At 43.5% G+C, this 22,275-nt stretch overlaps 1 protein-coding gene across 1 annotated transcript in view; it reads left to right on the plus strand.

Annotated features, from left to right (window-relative positions):
- Positions 1-22,275, plus strand: part of EPHB3 (EPH receptor B3) — a 145,994-nt gene that overhangs the window by 60,225 nt on the left and 63,494 nt on the right. Inside the window, exon 3 of the mRNA XM_060767418.2 lies at positions 5,848-6,520. Within this exon, the coding sequence (XP_060623401.2) occupies positions 5,848-6,520 (673 nt within the window). The remainder of the gene's footprint in view (positions 1-5,847; positions 6,521-22,275) is intronic.

The raw sequence follows: 22,275 nt of genomic DNA on the forward strand, positions 1-22,275 counted from the left end.
AAAGAAACAACTGCCAAAATTTCCTCTTCTATACAGCCATTAAAGGTACAGGAGACTTCTCTATTTTTTTTACTCCTGCAACCCTAGCCGTTGCTGTTGTTATTTGCCATCAACTTGACTTTGACTGATGGCAACACTATGAATAAGTCCAGGTTATCAACATCTTTGTTCTGGTCTTGCAAACTCAGGGATTTGATTTCATCAACTGAACCAATCCACCTGTGTTTCAGTCTCCTTTTCCTCCTGCCTTCCACTTTGCCATTCATTAGTACAGTGTTTCTCAACCTGGGGGTCAGGACCCATGGGGGGGGGGTCACTAGGGAGGTGTCAGAAGGGTCTCCAAAGACCATCAGAAAACACAGTATATTCTTGGGTTGTTGTAGGTTTTTCCGGGCTATATGGCCATGTTCTGGAGGCAATTTTTCTCCTGATGTTTCGCCTGCATCTATGGCAAGCATCCTCAGAGGTAATGAGGTCATTACCTCTGAGGATGTTTGCCATAGATGCAGGTGAAACGTCAGGAGAAAAATTGCCTCCAGAACATGGCCATATAGCCCGGAAAAACCTGCAACAACCCATGGATTCCGGCCATGAAAGCCTTCGACAATACAGTATATTCTGTTGGTCATGCAGGTTCCGTGTGGGAAGTTTGGCCCACTTCTCTCATTGGTGAGGTTCAGAATGTTCTTTGATTGTAGGTGAACTAGAATCATAGAATCAAAGAGTTGGAAGAGACCTCATGGGCCATCCAGTCCAACCCCCTGCCTAGAAGTAGGGATATTGCATTCAAAGCACCTTTGACAGATGGCCACCCAGCCTCTGTTTAAAAGCTTCCAAAGAAGGAGCCTCCACCACACTCCGGGGCAGAGAGTTCCAACTATAAATCCCAGCAACTACAACTCCCAAATGACAATGTCTATTTTCCCCAAAATCCATCAGTGTTCACATTTGGGCATATTGAGTATTTGTGCCAAATTTGGTCCAGTTCCATCATTGTTTGAGTCCACAGTGATCTCTGGATGTAGGTGAACTACAACTCCCAAACTCAAGGTCAATGCCCACCAAACCCAGTATTTTCTGTTGGTCGTGGGAGTTCAGTGTGCCAATTTTAGTTCAGTTCCATCATTGGTAGAGTTCAGAATGCTCTTTGATTGTAGGTGAACTATAAATCCCAGCAGCTACAACTCTCAAATGACAAAATCAATCCCCTGAAACCCCACCAGCATTCAAATTTGGGCATATTGTGTATTTGTGCCAAATTTGGACTAGTGAATGAAAATACATCCTGCATATGAAATATTTACATTATGATTCATAACAGTAGTAAAATTATGGTGTAGCAACTTTATTGTTGTGGGTCCCCACAACGTGAAGAACTGTATTAAGGGGTTATGGCATTTGGCAGGTTGAAAAACATTGCATTAGTATCTTGGAGCCCCCAATGGCACAATGAGTTAAACTCTTGTGCTATAAAGAAAATGGATTCCCTTGAATCAACAGTGCACTAATCCATTATTACAGTAGTAAAATAATCCCAAGCATATATTTGTTTCCACAACTTGTAAAAAAAAACCAACAAGCATTAATATACAATGGAACTTTTCTACCTGAAGATGACTTTGTTAAGGTCGAAACCGGTTGTGGAAGTCTCCTTCAAGAGAAGAGGAAGCTCTCCATAAGGAAGCATAGAGGAAAATCTGTGCATAGAAACTTTTGTTAGAAATTTCCTTCTTGAAGAAAGAAAAAGAAACGATTGCTTTAAAGAGGAAATCTGTTTAAAGAATCTTTGGTTAGAAACTCTCTTCTACAAGAAAGAAATAGCAATTAGTATTGTGCATGCAACAAACCTATGTTTCGGTATATATAACTGTTTGTTGTATCTTGTGGAAGAAAGAGAAAAAAGAAAAACTATTTTTGTTAAGAGAAAATCAGTTTAAAGAATCTTTGATTGGAAATTATTTTACAAAGAGAAATAATATTTAGCACAGTGAATATAACATACGTCTGTTTCATTGTATATTGATGCTTGATGTGTTTTTTTACAAGTTGTGGAAACAAATACATGCTTATTTATTATTTATTTATTTAGTACATTTCTACACCGCCCCTCTCAGCCTTCCGGCGACTCGAGGCGGTTTACAAGGCAAGAATTCAATGCCACCAAGGACACAATTACAATATACAATATAAAAAGCATCAGCAACAATAAAATCAACCATTATAATAAAATATACTTCAATCGATAATCATTAAAACAAAATCCAGTTCTGCCATATAGTTATTCCATTATTATATCGGTTACTCCGTATTTTCAAATGCCCGCTCAAATAGCCATGTCTTAAGATTCTTCCGGGATGATAGGAGCAAGGAATCCGATGCTTGGGATTATTTTACTATTGTAATAGTGGATTAGTGTATTGTTAAACCCTCGTGCTGGCAGGACTGTTGATTGGAAGGTTGGCAGTTCGAATCTTGGGAGCGGGGTGAGATCCCATCTGTCAGCTCCAGCTTTTCATGAGGAAACATGAGAGAAGCTTCCCACAGGATGGTAGCACATCCGGGCATCCCTTGTTCGAATCCAGGGAGCGGGGTGATCTCCCATCTGTCAGCTCCAGCTTCTCATGTGGAGACATGAGAGAAGCCTCCCACAGGATTCTAAAACATCCAGGCATCCCCTGGGCAATGTCTCTCACACCAGAAGCGACTTGCAGTTTCTCAAGTCTCTTCTGACATGAAAAAAATAGTATCTTATCCATTGAATCACATTATATGCCCAAAGTACAACTGCTTCAGTTTAGCCATCTTGGCTTCGAGTGGGAATTCAGTCCTGATTTTGCTCCCTTTTTCACCTCGAAAACCCAATGAGAGGTTAATCCAGATTGAGAATGCTTTGAGTGAAACCATTCTCTGTCCATGTACAGGTTGGTCTTGTCCTTCCTTTGAGAGATTACATAAGTGGGTGGCTTCATGTGCAATGCACTACTACGCCCTTTGCCGAGCATATGCTGACACGCACTGCACACCCTCCTCCAGGAATACGTCTGCAGGGAAGACAGAGATACAGTTCTCATCATAAAGGGCATTTTTCTAATTAAGGAGCAATAGAAGAAGGTAGTCTTAGATCCCCTTGACTGTCCTTCTTTGCTACATCCAGAGCTGCCCTGAGGGTGCTGCTTGATCTCCTACTTATGTTGCCAATATTATTGAGTTAAGATTTTCACTAATAACTTGGTTGAATTGCTACGAAAAAGTGCCATTGCAAGTTGATGAAAGGAAATGCGTGGTTTGTTTCTTATTTCTTCTCCCTTCCTTTGTTGCTCTGATTAGAAAGCTCTTTCAGGTTTATCTGTGCCATCGATGAATGCTAAAAGATTGATTCCTTTTTTCTTTCCATTCCAACTCGCCTTCCGACAAAAACACTCTTATGTGCAGGGCTGTGTTCTGCTTTCTATAATAAGAGTTGTGACCAGGCACATTTTTTGAAAACCACTTTTACCTTCCACACTGCTCCAGAATTGTTCTACAATTGATTAGGATTCTTCTTTTTCTTTTTTTTTTCTAAATCTGGAAAATTGGAAACTGACACCAAGTGACAAAGTTTGCCTACGTTCACATAACGTTCACTGGGAACCTCATTTTCATTGCCTTGAGATTGTGCCAAGATTGCTAATTGATGCCGATGCAGGTTTAGTTTTTAATTTCGCCTTGCTTGCTCTTCAAGGCTTGTGTGCTCCTGCCTTTGCAGCTAATCTTGTGTGTAATGGGTATTAGTGTTAATTTAATAGGAGAAGGCCCGTCAGTCTCTGGCGGATCAGAGGCGCATGCAAATATAAAATCCCAGGTTCACTTCTGCTTTCTTCATTCAAAGAGCCTTAAAAGTTAGGTTTGGAAAAAAGTTTACATTGGATACTCTAACAGAGCATAAAACAAGGGTCTTCGAACTAAGGCCCGAGGGCCAGATGCGGCCCTCCAAGGTCATTTACCCAGGCCTGGCTCAGGGTCAACCTAAGTCTGAAACAACTTGAAAGCACACAACAACATCAACAACAATCTTGGCTCATAAACCAAAAGCAGGCCCACACTCCCCATTGAAATACTAATAAGTTTGTATTTGTTAAAATTGTTCTTCATTTTAATTATAGTATTGTTTTGAATTGTTTTTTGCACTACGCATAAGATATGTGCAGTGTGCATAGGAATTCATTCATGCATTTTTCAAATTATAATCTGGCCCTCCCAACAGTTTGAGGGACTGTTACCTGGCCCTCTGTTTAAAACGTCTGAGGACCCCTGGCATAAAATATGGGGCTAGAGGTACCATAGTTTCTACAGCGATCTGGGGTAGGACCAGTGATTTAAAAAGTTATTATCTAAATTGCAACTCCCAGAATCTCCTGGCCAGTATTTCTTGTGTGGCCTCTGGGATTTGTAGTCCAAACACCATTGGTTGTGGCAGGAGGATACTGAGGTTAGTAGTCCTGTTATGTCAGCTCCACTGGCTGCCAGTCTGCTACTGAGCACAATTCGAAGTGCTGGCTTTAGCCTATAAAGCCCTAAATGGTTCCAGCCCAGCTTACCTGTCTGAATGGTGTGGTGGAGGCTCCTTCTTTGGAAGCTTTTAAACAGAGGCTGGATGGCCATCTGTCAGGGGTGATTTAAATGCAATATTCCTGCTTCTTGGCAGGGGGTTGGACTGGATGGCCCATGAGGTCTCTTCCAACTCTTTGATTCTATGATTCTATGAATGTATCTCCCTTTATGAACCATCTAGGAAATTAAGATATTCTGGGGCAGACCTGCTCTCGGTCCCACCTCCTTCATAGGTGCAGCTGGTGGAGGCGAGAAACAGGGCCTTCTCAGTAGTGACCCCTTGGCTGTGGAACTCCCGCACAAAATTAGAGCAGCTCCTTCTCTCTTGTCCTTCATGCCTATTTTGTATGGCTGCTCTGAATCCCCTTCGAGGTGAGAAGGCCGGGATATAAATACAGTAAATAAATAAATAGTCCAAAAATTTTCCAGGCTCTGATTTGACTCTACAGGAGTCACTTCACTTAGGTGATCCCTTGCTGACCGAGTAAGATAGTCTTCCAAGTTTGGTGTACTGGCAGTGGGTAGGTAGGTTACTGTGGACTCCTCTTCTTGATCTGCATGTTCTCCCACATTGAGGACATTGTTTTCCAGGTGGAAGGCGGTCCCAGTTTGGGTTGGCTTGACACACCTTAGTCTTGGCACGTTTCACTCTTTTGCTCTTCATTCATGCCTCTTCAAATTCTACAGCACTGCTGGTCACAGCTGACCTCTAGCTAGAGCGCTCAAGGGCCAGGGCTTCCCAGTTCTCAGTGTCTATGCCAGAGTTTTTAAGGTTGGCTTTGAGCCCATCTTTAAATCTCTTTTCCTGTCCTCCAACATTCCGTTTTCCATTCTTGAGTTCGGAGTAGAGCAACTGCTTTGGGAGACAGTGGTCGGGCATTTGGACAATGTGGCCGGTCCAGCAGAGTAAGTACCATATGACAACATTTGTCATTTTAAGGATCCCAGACATAATTTCAAAAGAGAGAAACTCATGTTTCTAGCCCTTATGGATGAGAAGTTGTAGAAAACTGGATGGCTTGGCACAGAACAAATAGGTCTTCATAAATGTCAGATTTCCCAGCTCTGATATCAGCACATCTTGTTTCATTCAATGGAAAGCAGGTGCCATTTGAATTTCAGTGACATTTCTTAATATCCTGATTTAGTTTGCCTTTCTCTAACCTCTGATCCCTTCCTTATTTCCTTCCGACTCTTTCCTTTTCTTTCTTTTCATTCAATCAATGTAATGTAAACTTTCCTTGTAACTTTATGCAGTGGGAAGAAGTCAGTGGCTACGACGAGGCCATGAATCCCATCCGGACGTACCAGGTTTGCAACGTACGGGAAGCTCAGCAAAACAATTGGCTGCGCACTCAGTTCATCCAACGGCATGACATCCAGCGTGTTTACGTGGAGCTGAAGTTCACTGTGCGCGATTGTAACAGCATCCCCAACATCCCGGGCTCTTGCAAAGAGACTTTCAACCTTTTCTACTATGAGTCCGATACCGACTCTGCTACTTCCTCCAACCCATCCTGGATGGAAAACCCGTATATCAAAGTGGATACAATTGCCCCCGATGAGAGTTTCTCCAAGTTGGAATCTGGACGAATGAACACCAAAGTCCGCAGCTTTGGGCCTCTCTCCAAGAACGGCTTTTACTTGGCCTTCCAGGACTTGGGAGCCTGCATGTCTCTCATCTCTGTCCGTGCCTTCTACAAGAAGTGCTCCAGCACCATCGCAGGCTTTGCTGTTTTCCCTGAAACCTTGACTGGAGCAGAGCCGACTTCCTTGGTGATTGCTCCGGGGACCTGTATCCCGAATGCGGTGGAAGTATCAGTGCCCTTAAAACTCTACTGTAATGGTGACGGGGAATGGATGGTACCTGTGGGAGCCTGTACCTGTGCCGCTGGGTATGAATCAGCCATGAAGGAGACTCAATGTCAAGGTAAGTGGCCATCTCTGTGTTGGGACTTTTCAGTGGAATGAATGAGGAGATAGCCAGGCCAGTTGCGTAAGACTCCACTGGTGGAGGCATTTAATTTTGGCCCTTGAAAAAATATACATCTCTCCCGCCCCCCCCCCCCCCAAAATCTCTGAGAAGCATGAAAACTGTAGGAAATGGTAGTCCAAAACCATTTTGGAACATTGAGATTCATATCTTGCCACCTAAGCTTTCTTCCTCTCTTCATCTCTGGCCCTGTGTTTATGAGATTCAATATGGCTGCCATTTTGGCAAGGGATCTATTACTGAACTTATGGTAGAAACAGAAAACATTGACAATAGCGAATCGTATTGAAATGAACAACATCAATTGGAAGTTACCATAAGGTCACCTTGGAGAACCTAGGAAATTCTTAGAGAAGTGTCTCCTCAAGGAATGTGCTAGGTGATATTATGGTAACTTCTGCCAAAATCATACAAAATTCCTTAGGAAGACTTATTTTGTTGGATGTAGATTGGTGGTCATACTATATACCATTTTTTAAAGTCTTTGGCTTGTAGTGTGGGGGTGGACCATTGGAAACTATTGCCAAAGATAGAGTGAGATACAGAGCAATAGCCGTCTTAGAGGCAGGAGAAGAGACAGATAGGGTCTGGCATGGCTCACAGTCTGCCATTTGTAAGTGGCTGAACATTTTCTTGCTTAATCTTTCCGCCTCTGTGCCTGTGTATTATTAAGAAGCACCTCTCTATAATTGCATGAAGATCCACTCTTAGTGTTGCCAGGTTTCCAAAATAACAATAAGGGCAATCGAAGTTCATGATATCCAGGGTTGACAGTCAGGGATTAAGAGTTAATAAGTTCGTAATCTACTTAAATACGAAGTAAAAGTTTTGATTTCACATAACAAAGCTGTGTATTTCTCTATTAAATTAACATAGTCCTTTTAAAACACACATTTCTGTCTTGAAGAAGGACTCACCTCAAAATACATTATTCGTTTTTGGCATATTGTCCAGTCTCTGTACAAGGAGATCTTTTCCAGCCCTCAGAGAGAGGGGACATGTCTTGCAATAAGAGATATCTGCCAGCCCTACAGAAGACAAATGTTCTCGTTTTAAAATAAGGGAGATCCATATAATAATAATAAAAACACCTGACAACCCTATCTACTATTTATTTATTATTTATTTAAAATGTTTATATCCCAATCTTCTCAACCTCCGTAGGGAGACTCAGACCAGCTAGAGCAGTAGTTCCCAACCTGTGGTCCTTGGACCACCAGTGATCTGCAAGAACGAAAGCATGGTTTGCGGCCTCACCTTTACTACACCGTTGCCTCAAAACCACGTGGCAATGAGAGTGACTGGTGACTGTCTTGCAAAACCCTCTTACAGTGCCAAGGCAACGGGGAAGTCGGGAGGGGAGAGGCTAACTATCCATGAAAGCTTGTAGTTGTATCTGTGCACTGCATACATACATATTCATTTTGGGGGTCCTACTACAAACAAGGTGGATTTTTCAGTTGATTCCCTGCCAGTATTTTAAATTGGATAGTGAATGGTATGTGCACCAAGTCTGGTCCAGATCCATCAACTTATGTTGGAGCCTTTGCATAACGAACAAACATACATATTTCCACTTCGTTATAGACCAGTGGTCCACAAGAACGGAAATATGGTCCACGACCTCCTTGTTACTGCACTGTTGCAATGAGAGGGACTGGTCTTGCAAAACCCTCTTATATTTCCAAGGCTTATTAAAAATGGTTTTCTGTGGGAGAGCGGATGGCGACTACTGGATAACATATGTTCTGTATCAGAAACTAGAGCTGATGTGATCTATCCAATGCAGTTTTCTGAATCGGCACCCCAAATAACCAAAACAAATCTAAAATTGACCAAAAACGGTTTGGTAACCGTTTTGATACTAATGTTTGAGAGTGATCCCTGGTAAAAAAAAAATTAAAAGGTTGTGAACCACTGCACTGGAGGAAGTTTGCTTAGAGCCTTCCCAATGAAAATACTTCATAAATGGATGGGAGAAATGGAACAGGGTCTTCTCTGTGCTAGCTGAACCTTTACTAAATCCCCTCCTAAGACAATCTTCTCTCAGCCTATAACTGTAGCCTCGAAAACAATCAATGAAGTTTGCGTAAAGATTTGGAAACCATAGAAATAGCTCTAATACACTCTTATCTTTGTCATTCTGCTGAATTAGATTGCAAATGTATGATTTTTAGGAGTTGTTGGCTGCCGTGAATTAGTGGAAAGTAATTTCAAAAAATAGTAAATAATCCAGAGCTGCCAGGACAGAAAAATATTGTCCTAGGAAAGAATGCAACTCTGGTTTGGAGACATGGAAACTCACTGGGGAGACTTCACAGAGAAGGGAAGGGCATGTCCTGTGCGCTCTTGGGCTCTCTCTCCAGCCTTCCATTATTAAAGATCATGGTAAAAGCCTTCAGCCTTTTAAGGTATCCAAAGTCCATTCGGCTGTTCAGGGCTTTATATGATCAAAACCAGCACCTTGAACGACACTCTGGAAAGGTGCCCCGGATCATGCTTCTAGGGGCTTTCTCTCTGTGTGTATGGAAGTGACAGCTCACAAACGCCAGCTCCTCTTTGAGCCTGACCTCCTGACACCTTTGCTTTAAAATTAAAAGATCCGTGCTTCTGGAGCTGTGCCGGAAAGCATTAAAGCCTCCAAGGTTTACACAGGACTCGTCTAACTAATATCTTTTTTGTGGCTTGGATGTCTGCGAGGGGTTTGGAAGTGCAGCAGGTGGCTAGGGATGCCTCACATCCTTCTTCCTAAGACATTTCCATTCTTTATGTGCACACACACGCACATGGCTTTATCCTCCCCCCCTCCCCCAGTGCACCACATCTTCTGAACTTGGATCACTTGTTCTTGCACCAGGGAGTGATCGCCCAAAGGGTAAATCCAATTGATTTTGAATCGAAAGAACAAAGACTAGCCAGCCGAAAGAAGGAAGAGGCTCAAAAACAGAGCAATAGAATCATAGAATCAAAGAGTTGGAAGAGATCTCATGAGCGATCCAGTCCAACCCCTGCCAAGAAGCAGGAATATTGCATTCAAAGCACCCCTGACAGATGGCCATCCAGCCTCTGTTTAAAATCTTCCAAAGAAGGAGCCTCCACCACACTCCGGGGCAGAGAGTTCCACTACTGAACAGCACTCACAGTCAGGAAGTTTTTCCTCATGTTCAGATGGAATCTCCTTTCTTGTAATTTGAAGCCATTGTTTCGCGTCCTAGTCTCCAAGGAAGCAGAAAACAAGCTTGCTCCCTCCTCTCTGTGGCTTCCTCTCACATACATGGCTATCATATCTCCTCTCAGCCTTCTAGAAACCAACTACTACTAGATGCTAACTAGATACAGCTTGAAGATCCTAAACTTGTTGTTATTTCACTCCCTGTCCATTATATAAATGCATTGTTCAAGGGTGCATCCACACTGTAGAATTAATGTATTTTGACATTACTGTAACTGCTGTGGAATCCTGGGAGTTGAGGTTTTACAAAGTCATTAGCCTAGGATCCTATAGCAGTGTGCCAGTCATTAAAGTAGTGTCAAACTGCATTCAATTTACAGTGCAGATGCACCTCATATTTTTGTGCCGGGTGGAAGGAATCTAAATTCCGCGGTGCTTAAGATTCCCCCTCCCCCAAAAAGAAAAAGATTTGATGTTTGGAGAGGAAGCAGATAAGAAAAGAACAGAAGAATTAAAATACAGACTCTCTCTGCCTGGAAGTGCCATCACATTTCTTGTGGGCTTGGAAGTGAATTAGCTTCTCTGTGTGGGTTTCGTCTTTGTTTCTATTTCCAGTCTGTTACAGTGCTTTTTCATAGAAGGTTTCCTCTTCAGATTCAGCCTCAGGAGGATTCTGAAACATGACTTATTACTCCTGTGCTTTTATAAATGGGGAGCCGAGGCTGGCTGTGTGTTGTTGTACCCAAGCATCCCAAGTCTACCCAGGGGCTGTGTGTGAGAACTGGACAGCAGCCAGTCCCTGCTGAACTCCCAAACAATATAATTCAACTGATCCTGAAGGTTCCTGATAGAGAAATGGGTTTAATTATTATTTTTCCTTCCCCACCAGCCAGATATTTTATGTCTGTTGTTAACGTGTTTTGACTTTTCTCGGAGCCTTCAGGAACAGGCATGCTAGGACTCCTAAATCAATCAGTCTCAAGGGAAGACTGCCTTGGCAAGGGGGGAAGGATACGATGCCTGTAGGGTAGACTTCGGCGACAAAAACGCGCAAAGGTCTGGCTCTGGTGGCTGCCAAGCATCACCTGTGGAGCCTGCCAGGCATTGTACATTTAGAAAAGAGGGTTTCGAAGAACCTCAGCTTGAATGAATGTGATCACACTGGGTTATGTCACACGTAATTTCATGTAAGATCACCATTGTGCGTTCTTGGTCCTGTTGTTCTTGGAGCACAAAAGCCGCACAGGTGAGAACATAAGAACTGTCTTGTTGGATCATGACCAGGCATCCATCCCCTGTTCCAAAAATAACAAGCCAAATCCTTCGGGAGAAAAAGGTGAAAGAAATGCCTTCTGTTTCTTTCCAGAATCTGGCACAGAGAAGTGGATGGTGTCTGTTCTTTGGGAGGATTAAATTGGCTATCATGGCCAATAGCTGATGGTTGACCCATCTTTTTCCAATAGGGTCCCCATCTAGACCACACCTGGAATATTGTGTCCAATTCTGGGCACCACAATTCAAGAGAGATATTGACAAGCTGGAATGTGTCCAGAGGAGGGCGACTAAAATGATCAAGGGTCTGGAGAACAAGCCCTATGAGGAGCGGCTTAAGGAGCTGGGCATGTTTAGCCTGAAGAAGAGAAGGCTGAGAGGGGATATGATAGCCATGTATAAATATGTGAGAGGAAGCCACAGGGAGGAGGGAGCAAGCTTGTTTTCTGCTTCCTTGGAGACTAGGACGCGGAACAATGGCTTCAAACTACAAGAGAGGAGATTCCATCTGAACACGAGGAAGAACTTCCTGACTGTGAGAGCCGTTCAGCAGTGGAACTCTCTGCCCCGGAGTATGGTGGAGGCTCCTTCTTTGGAAGCTTTTAAACAGAGGCTGGATGGTCATCAGTCAGGGGTGATTTGAATGCAACATTCCTGCTTCTTGGCAGAATGGGGTTGGACTGGATGGCCCATGAGGTCTCTTCCAACTCTTTGATTCTATGATTCTTTTATTCTATCTACACTGACCATTTAATGCAATTCAAAGGTAGCTTCAAACTGGGACACCCGGGCAACAAACTCCCACAAAAACACATTAAACACAGCAGTGCTCTGTGATTTGTGTATGCACCATCTGGGCCTCAAACTGATTCCAGTATTTCCTGTGGAATCATCTGCACAGCTAAACTCCTTCCTTGAATACTGGTTCGAAACTGCATTAAATGGCCAGCGGTCTCTTGGAGCTGCCTATAGGATCATGGAAGTTTGTGGCCCAAGGCATCTGGAGACTGGCACTCTCTCCTGTGTTGACAGTGACTTTTTATCAATGTGTTTGTCTTCTCAATCAGTCTTTCGATGAGATTCTGTTGCGTTTGTCTGAAGTACTTGGGTACAGGTTGAGTGTCCCTTATCTGGAATTCCAAAATACACAGAAATCAAAAATGGTCTTCATTGATGGCTGTGATTAGTGACACCTTTGCTTTCTGACGATCCAATTGTGTGATGCACAAAATTATTTAAAATATTATGTGTAAATTATCTTCAGGCGTATATGAAAGATAAATGAACTTTGTCTTAACTTCAAGATATTTGACTATGTAGGTAAGGTAAAGGTAAAGATTTTCCACTGACATTAAGTCCAGTCGTGTCCGACTCGGGTGTGGTGCTCATCTCCATTTCTAAGTCGAAGAGCTAGCATTGTCCGTAGACACCTTCTAGGTCATGTGGCCAGCATGACTGCAAGGAGCGCCGTTACCTTCCCGATGGAGCGGTACCTACTGATCTACTCACATTTGCATGTTTTTGAACTGCTAGGTTGGCAGAAGCTGGGGCTGACAGTGGGACCTCACCCCGCTCTCCAGATTCAAACCGGAGACCTTTCGGTCATCAAGTTCAGCAGCTCAGTGCTTTAACCCACTGCACCACTGTGTATGTAAATATTCGAGGAGCCCCCAGTGGCACAGCAGGTTAAACCGCTGAGCTGCTGAACTTGATGACCGAAAGGTCTCTGGTTTGAATCCAGAGAGCGGGGTGAGCTCCTGCTGTTAGCCCCAGCTTCTGCCAACCTAACAATTCAAAAACATGCAAATATGAGTAGATCAGTAGGTACCGCTTCTGCGAAAAGGTAACAATGCTCCATGCAGTCATGCCAGCCACTTGACCTTGGAGGTGTCTACGGATAATGCTGGCTCTTCGGCTTAGAAATGGAGATGAGCACCACCCCCAGAGTCGGACACGACTGGATTTAATATCAAGGGAAAACCTTTAAATTTTATGTAAATATTCTAAAATCTGAAATACAGAGCCCTTCAGGTCACAAATATTTTGGATAAGGGATGCTCAACCTGTCTTTGAAAAGTGCATGTAGGATAGTTAGGTGGGAAATAGGTTGTTGTACAACTATTTTGTGCTTTCAGTAACGTTGTAACCAGTTAATGTTAGCACACACAATAGTGTACTGGACTCAGTGGTTTTAGGGAAAGGCATCCTATTTCTTCTTGCCTTGTTTCCCCAGTCCATCTCAGTCATAATTCATGCCTTTGACTCGTAGCTTTCGGCCATCTTCCCGTGCTCGGTTCAGCCATTTTGTCAGAGGAATACAGAGGAAGGTTATGGAGTGTGTATTCAGTCCATTTTTGGGCACCTGCTCAACTTTTTGATAGGTGCAGGCTGCTCTGGGAAGATCTAGTTCATCATCCAGGCATGTTCTTGGCGGAGATCCAATACAAATCTTCCTTTGCTACCTCGCGCATTGGGTGACTTTAACAACAGCAGCAACCAAGGTAAATGGACATGTGTGTCCCATTGAGCCGTCCAGTTTGTGAGGATTTCATGTCCGTAAATGGAAACAGATTTTAAGGATTGGCAAGGCCTTGAAGTTAGCCAGATTCCCTGTTAAGTCGTGATGAGGCTTTGAAAATGTTCACATACTCCTTAGGTAAAATCTGAAATGTAGCTGACTGGCTGTCGCCCCTTCCATTCCATTCTCTTGGCCTTTTTCCCCTTCTGCTTCATCTTGAAAAATCTCCCATAAAAGGCTTGCGGGGAAATTTGCAATTTGCAAACGTAACCTGTTCCATGTTTTTCATCGACAGGGAGAAAGTTACTGATGGTCTTGCTAGCCGTCGGTTGCAAAATATCTCAGATTTTAATAATGCATCACTGCATGAAAAAATAGCCCTTTAAAACATTACTAGCCCAGACCTTTGTGTTTATTCTTGAAGTTCTGAGCACTGCTGTTGGCAAAGAACATTGGCATGGAAGGGGCAAGCAGAATGGTAAGAGGCCTGGAAATCGAGTTCATTGAGAAATGGCAAAGGGGACTGGGTATTTTTAAGCTCAGGAAGAGAGGAATAAGAAGTGATATGAAAGCAACACTTACATATCTGAAGTGATGCCTTGTGGAGGATGGAGCAAGCTTGTTTGCTGCTGCTCCAGAGACTGGAACACGAACCAATGCACTCCAAACCCAAGAAAAGAAATTCAACTGGAATAGCTGTTCAGTAGTAGAATAGATTTCCCCAGAGGGTGATGGATTCTCCTCCTTTGGTGGTCTTCAGACTGAGCTTGGACGGGCATCCTTTGGGAGTGGTTTAGTTGTTTATTCTCCCATAGTATGAGTTTGGATTCAATGGCCCTTGCTACTTCTTTCAATGTAATGTTTCCAGAAGACATTTCTATCCTATTCTTGCTCCTAAGTGTTGAAAAGGTCATTGTTCCTATGTGCAAAACCACCCAGTAAACTGAAGCTTGTTAGAGTCAGTGGACCAAAGCTAGTGTCGTCCTGAGGAGAGTGAGTAGGCTGAAGTCTATCAGTCAAACCAGCATAGTGCAATGGTTTGAATGTTGGACTACAATGCTGGAGACTAGGGTTCAATTCCCTGCTCAGTCATGGAAACTCACTAGTGATCCTGGACAGGTCACATTTTCTCAGCCTCAGAAGACAAACGCAAACAGCTTGCTAGGAAAACTCAGAGATAGTCTCATCATATATCAAAAATGATCTGAAGGCACACAACAACAACAACCAGCAAAAGTCCCTTCTTAACTAACTAGATATAAATATCCACACTTCAGTTGTGCTGAAGTTGGTAGATAGACCACCAACATTGAAGCGATGCTCCTCCGCCATCACTCCACTGGACTGGCCACATTGTCCGAATGCCCAAAGATCACCATCTCCCAAAGCAGTTACTCTACTCCGAACTCAAGACGGAAAATGGAATGTTAGTGGACAGGAAAAGAGATTTAAAGATGGGCTTAAAGGCAACCTCAAAAACTGTGGCATAGACACCGAGAACTGGGAAGCCCTGGCCCTTGAGCATTCTAACTGGAGGTCAGCTGTGACCAGCAGTGCTGCAGAATTCAGAGGAACAAATGGAGGGCAAAAGGGAGAATCGTGCCAAGTAAAAGGCACATCAAGCCAACCCTGACCGGGACTGCCTTCTGTCTAGAAACTGCAGGAGAACATGCGGATCAAGAACAGGGCTCCACAGTCACCTACGGACCCACCAGCAAGACATCACATCTGGAAGACAATCATTCTCAAGCTATGAGGGATCACCTAAAAAGAAGAAGAAGAGATAGATATGGATGTGCAACTGATTTGAGTTTAGGAATAAAGTACACCCCAGGCCATGATACCATAGAATCAACGCAATGCTGGTTTCAGTTGCCACATCTGAGCATGACTCCTGAAGTCAGCAGCTTTAGATTTCTGCCCAGAAAAGAAGGTGTAAGCAATGGAATGTTAATAAATACTATTGCTTTTATGAGGCAGTGAAAGTCCTGGTTTGGTTTCTTAAAACCTTCATGGCTTTTCCCCAAGGTTTCTGTGCTGTCAACAAGTATGGTGGATCATAAAAGAAGGGGGCTCAAGGAACCCAGAATGCAGACAAAATGCAAATATAAGAGTGGTGGGTTAAGCCTTAATTCTAAGACTTGAAAGATAAGGTAGAAGAGTCAAGTCTACATGAGTCAATATAGTCAGACAGTATCTGGGTTAAGAGAACAATTACATAAGACCTTAGGCCTTCCTAATGCTGCGACCCCTTAATACAGTTCCTCATGTTGTGATGACCCCCAACCATAAAATTATTTTGATTACTACTTCATAACTGTAATTTTGCTACTGTTATGAATCGTAATGCAAATATCTGATATGCAGGATGTATTTTCATTCACTGGACCAAATTGGGCACAAATACCTGATATGCCCAAATTTGAATACTGGTGGGGTTGTGGGAGGGATTGATTTTGTCATTTGGAAGATGTCATTGCTGGAATTTATAGTTCATCTACAATCTAAGAGCATTTTGAACTCCACCAATGATGGAATTGAAGCAAACTTGGCACACAGAACTCCCACGACCAACAGAAAATACTGGAAGGGTTTGATGGGCGTTGACCTTGAGTTTTAGAGTTGTAGTTCACCTACATCCAGAGATCACTGTGGACTCAAATAATGTTGGAACTGGACCAAACTTGGCACAAATACTCAATATGCCCAAAAGTGAACACTGGTGGATTTTTGGGGAAAATAGACCTTGCTATTTGGAAGTTGTAGTTACTGGGATTTATTACTTACTTACTTAGGCGATCCCTCATTTTCCGAGGATGATTGTCTTCCAGTGTTCTTGTGGGTCCGTATGTGGCTGTGGAGCCCTATTCTTGCTCTGCATCTTCTTCTGCAGTGAGGGCATTGGTTTCCAGGTGGAAGGCGGTCTCAGTCGGGGTTGGCTTGACGCGCCTTCCTCTTGGCACACTTTTCCCTTTCGCCCTCCATTCGTGCCTCTTCAAATTCTGCAGCACTGCTGGTCACAGCTGACCTCCAGCAGGAGAGGTCAAGGGCCAGGGCTTCCCAGTTCTCAGTGTCTATTTATAGTTCACCTACAATCAAAGAGCATTCTGAGTCCCACCAATGAGTTGGGCCAAACTTCCCACACTGAACCGCCATGACCAACAGAAAACACTGTGTTTTCTGATGGTCTTTGGTGACCCCTTTGACACCCCCCCAGGGGTCCTGACACGCAAGTTGAGAAATGCTACCTTAGAGGGAAAGGGGGGTGGGTACTATTGGCAGGAATGAACAGGACAAACAGAAGGGTACAGGACCCTGTTCAGGAGAAGGCTTAGATTTAAACTAGCCTGCTGAATTTTTGTCACCATTAATTTACAAGGCTTTCAGATGCGGGGAGAGGACATCTGCTAAAGCAATATTGCTTCTGAAGGCCGTTACCCATTTCTGTACTTCTGTTTTCCACTTGAATAAACAGGCTTAAGCCCCTAAATTAGGCTGAAGCTTACACTCAGCTGTGGAGCTCCGATGTTGAACTCTGCAACAAGGGAATTGTTCCTGCCTGCGCTCTGTGCTGTTCAAGAAGGGAAAGCCATGCTGTGGACCTCATGCTTTATTTATCCGTAGCATGGCAAAGTGTCTCTTTTAAACTACGGATCCCTTATCCCCACAAGCAGCATGGCCAGGAGGAGTTGCAGTCTAGATAAAGCTAACTCTTCCTAGCCTTGCATCTATCTTTGTGGCACCCAGAAATTCAACTAACATGGAGTTTAAAATATGTCAAAATGCACATACATGAAACATTCACACCTAGCTCCAGCAGGGAAGAGCTCCTTGCCCCACCCCAGCCATTCCACAGATATATAAACCCATTGTCCTAATTCCAACAGACCTCACTACCTCTGAGGATGCTTGCCATAGATGCAGGTGAAACGTCAGGAGAAATGCCTCTAGAACATGGCAATATAGCCCGAAAAAACCCACAAGAACCTTGCACATACATGTATTGCAGCCATCTGCATGCTGGTGTTCAAATTTTACTCTCTTCCACTGAAACAGCTGATGCATAGAAGAAGCATCAGTGTTCTAAGCAAGCCTGAAAGAAATTATACTCAGAAATGCATGCTGACCCAAGAAGTTTTGCAACCTGAGATAAGAGAAAATATGTTTCCCTCTCAGATTAGACTGGTATTTGGCTCTTTATTTGACATTTACAATAAAACGGGGTGCCTCGTCACATCAGGAGCCCTGCAGGCTAATTTTAAGGAGTCCAGGCACATTCGGATCCGTTCTTTAATGGAAGGGAACAGTTAAAGAGTTTAGGAAGAACTGCCAGTTGTTGCCCTCTGGCATTTACTGCCCGAGGCATTCACTTCTACTTCGCCTAATTACAAAGGTAGAGAAGTGTATACATAGAGTGCATGCAACTTGTAGCTGCTTTTTTTTTCCAGTCCCAGATAAACACCCCTGATTTTGTTTTGTGACTTCCAAATATCCCCACATGTCATAGAACTGTGAAAAACATGGCAGTTTGGTTGAAATCCCCCCCCCCCCAAGTTTTCAGATGAAAACAAGGTTGAAAATGATGTCACGTCGCTTCTGGGTTGCCCAGAAAACCCAAATGGGTTCCTGCACTTATGAACAGTCCTGCAAGTTTGCTGTATACGTGTATTCCTCACAACCAAATGTGCTAGATCAGTGTTTCTCAACCTTCCTAATGCCACACCCCTCAGTAAAGTTCCTCATGTTGTGACCCCCAACCATAAAATTATTTTCGTTGCTTTTTCATAACTGAAATTGTGCTCCTGTTTTGAATCATAATGTAAATATCAGATATGCAGGATGTATTTTCATTCACTGGACCAAATTTGGCACAGATACCCCAAACACCCAAATTTTAATACTGGTGAGGTTGGGGAGGATTGATTTTTGTCATTTGGGAGTGGTAGTTGCTGGGATTTATAGTTCACCTACAATCAAAGAGCATTCTGAACTCCACCAATGATGGAATTGAACCATCCTTGGGACACAGAACTTCCATGACCAACAGAAAATACTGGAAGGGTTTGGTGGGCATTGACTTTTGAGTTTGGGAGTTGTAGTTCACCTACATCCAGAGAGCACAATGGATTCAAACAATGATGGCTCTCGACCAAACTCTACACAAATACTCAATATGCCCAAATGTGAACACTGGTGGAGCATTGGGGAAAATAGACCTTGACATTTGGGACTTGTAGTTGCTGGGATTTATAGTTCACCTAAAATCAAAGAGCATTCTGAACCCCACCAACGATAGAATTGGGCCACACTTCCCACACAGAACCCCACGACCAACAAAGAATACTATGTTTTCTGATGGACTTTGGTGACCCCTCTGACACCCCCTCGTGACCGCCCAGGGGTCCCGATCCCCAGGTTGAGAAACACTGTTCTAGATGTTTTTTCTACTGACCCTAAGAAGTTTAGATTCTGAGGCATCAACCCCACCAAAATCAGGCTCTCCATCTATCCCAGTTTGTTAGAAGCAGTACCAAATTCATCCTCTCCTCCTTCTACTTTGCCTTTTTTTTCTAATTGCTACAAACAATACTAGCTTTATCACACCAGGGAATAAATCCACTTAAAATCCGGTTTCTGCCTCCTGCAGAATTCTGGGGTTTGTAGTTTAGCAAGGAGCTTTTAACATCCTCACTAAACTACAAACTCCAGAATTGTGTAGGAAGCAGAAACCAGATTTTAAGTGGATTTATTCTCTAGTGTGATGAAGTACAGTTGTAAAAGGAGTGTTTACACCCAGTTAATTCAGAAAAGGGAGAAAGGAGTGGGTCTGGATTTGCCCTTCCTGGTAGACTTTGGCAAAAGCAAACTGCTGCAGTCTCTCCTAGCTCGTGTGTCCTTCCTCAGTAATAACATTTGAACACACCATGATGTTGCTTGGCTGCACGTGTTCTGGTTTTCATTTGTGGCATGTTGAAGGGCATGCTAGAAGGAGCAACCCTCAGAAAAGGAGGAAAATTGGGGTCTGCAGTCTTGTCCTGTGCCAATTTGCAAGCAGGAGGAGACCTCTGGCATGGTCTTTGGCCCTCCTCCAGGCCATGACAAGAGGGGAAGCTTGGGGTCAAGCCTCCAACAACTTCCAGCCTCGAGGCCAGGATGTGCCGCTTTTAATTTACTTGTGCCCTTTCTCACCTTCCCCGGCAGTTCCGAGAAGCGGCCGGCAACTGCCATGACAGTAAATAACAATAAAACTGAATTGCCGCCCAAATGAATTTATAGCAAGGTCCTTTCCGTTCTGCTCCAAACTTCCTGGTCTTTTGAAGATCCGCCGCTTCCCTCTTTCATCTCCCAAGAAGCCGAGAGACAGGGCTGGCATTCTGCCTTTAACTCTTTATGCTGGAAATCTCATTCAGGGGAAGGTGGAAGATCAGCCGTCTTGGGTCCGCCAAGTCTAGAGCAGCAATGGGCATTATGCAGCCTTTCAGAAGTTGGTGGATAGCAGGTCCCAGCAGTCCTAGTGAACTGGGATTTGCAGTCCATCTTGAGGGTCACATAATTTCCATCCCTGATGTGCAGTATTATGAATGTTATTTGCCATCAACTTCTTTTCAACCCAGGAATGAGTGACCTGCAGAAGCTCTTGGAAATGTAGTCTGAATGGAGTAAATTCACTTGTAATGTCATCTTACTGCTTTTTAATTTGGCAAGCATTACCCTCTTTCCCAATGTTGTTCCATGATATCTCCAAAGTATGATAACCTCAGTTTGGACTTTTTTTTTGCTTCTAGGAATAGCTCAGGCTTGATTTGCTCTTGGGTCCATTTCTTTGTGTTTTGGCAGTCTATGGTATCTGTAAAACTTGTGCACCAGCTGCGCCCATGCCTTGAGACTCCGTACCTGGCCATAGTGGTCCATGCTTTAGTTAGATCCCAGCTGGACTACTGCAACACTCTCTACATGGGGCTGCCTTTGAAGATAGTTCGGAAGCTTCAATTAGTCCAAAGATCAGCAGCCAGGTGCTAACTGGGGCTCAGTTCAGGGAGCAAACAACTCCTTTGTTATGGACTGTGTGATTAGCGGCGAATAATGCATGCAGATCCCAGTAAGGTGGTCTTCTGCAGCTGGCAGATGGTAATCGTGTCAGCGCCGATTGTGTTGAAGTGCAGGCCAAGGTCTTTATTTATTTATTTATTTACAGCATTTATATATCACTTTTCTCACCCCTAAGGGGACTCAAAGTGGCACTGCACCCAGTGTGCCGATCACCACTGGGACTACCTCGACTGGCTTGTGCCAGAGTCTTTGCAGTTCGATCTTTAAATCCTGATATCGTGTCAGCTTTTCCAGTTGTTTCTCTTCAATCCTGCTGTTACCTGGGATTGCAACATCGACAATCTATACTTTGTATTATTATTATTATTATTATTATTATCTGCAGAATGCTCCTCCTGGCACATTGCAAAGGTGTTGTTCTTATTTCTATTGTCTTTATTTACTTTTCTGCTTCCACCACCATGTGTAACAGTTATTAATACTATGGCCTGAAAGATTCTGACTTAGCCGTCTATCCTTAGCATTTTTAAAAGAAAAATATCACTCAACTTGCAATTTGCCTTGCTTTACTTAGGTGAGATTAGGGAAGTGAGTAGAATTATGTGGAAGGGAACACAGAATGTAGGGCCCCCAAATGAAAAATAGCTATCCCCAAATACATAGGGTCAGCCCTGGTTAGTATTTGAATGGGAGACTACCAACAAATACTAACTACTATAGGCTATATTTTAGAGGGAGGAAGTGGTGAAACCATCTCTGAGCAATCTTTGCCTAAGAAAGTCCTATAAAATTCTTAGGGTCAAGATAAGTTGACAGATGACGTGGAAGCACATAAACACAGAGGTCCTGTATAGCTTTAAAAGTTTAAACAGGAAATTTTTCCTGCATTTGGGAACCAGCTAGAGCTACACAACATATTCAGCGATGCAACCACCTTGCTCCCGTTCACCATCTCTTTCTATCCCAACCATTTGTGAAGCTCATAGTCTGCTTGCACTTTAGAGGGAACCTGTTCCCGCAGCACTTCTTTCTGTACGATGCAGAAGAAAGCCACGTCTTCCTCACCCTTTGTTTGCCTTTGTTCCATGTGAACTTGGCACGAGGCAGAACTCTTAAGCCTGATGTATATTTTTCAGAGTCCTTTCCTGGCTTCTGAAACCATTGCCGTCTCATTACCGCCGCGATAAGGCATAAATGTTGATGCCTCCGTTGCGTGTGGGCTCTTCACTGTTATGTGTGTTTCCTGATGCCATCTCAAATGGTAAATAAATCATTTGGGTGCCAAGGAAGATAATGCATTGAGTGTGCATGGTTTGTGTTTTGCGTTTCCTGGCCCCCGCCATCAATGGGGCTTTTAGCGCAATCAGAAGCCGGAGTGGTTTTTGAGGAACGTGTTTCTCCTCCACACAAGACTCTCTTTATTAAGTTCATTTGTGTGAACCTTTCCAACCACAGGCTACTCACAGCACTATCCTGTGTGACAGCTAGAGACCGATCGTTCGCCAAAACTCTGCTGTAGTAAGGGTTTAAAATGCCTATCAGCTGTCATGCACTTACAACCAAAAGGATTTGCTTTAAAAGTGTGTAAAAGTGTGCTCCTTGGAGGGATTCTTCATCTTGTTTCTCGATGTGAGCCACTTGACCCTGGCATGCCGTCTGATTGAAGGGAAGCAAGCCTAG

The sequence above is a fragment of the Anolis sagrei genome, chromosome 3, assembly GCF_037176765.1.
Source record: "Anolis sagrei isolate rAnoSag1 chromosome 3, rAnoSag1.mat, whole genome shotgun sequence".
Classification (NCBI taxonomy): Eukaryota; Metazoa; Chordata; class Lepidosauria; order Squamata; family Dactyloidae; genus Anolis; species Anolis sagrei.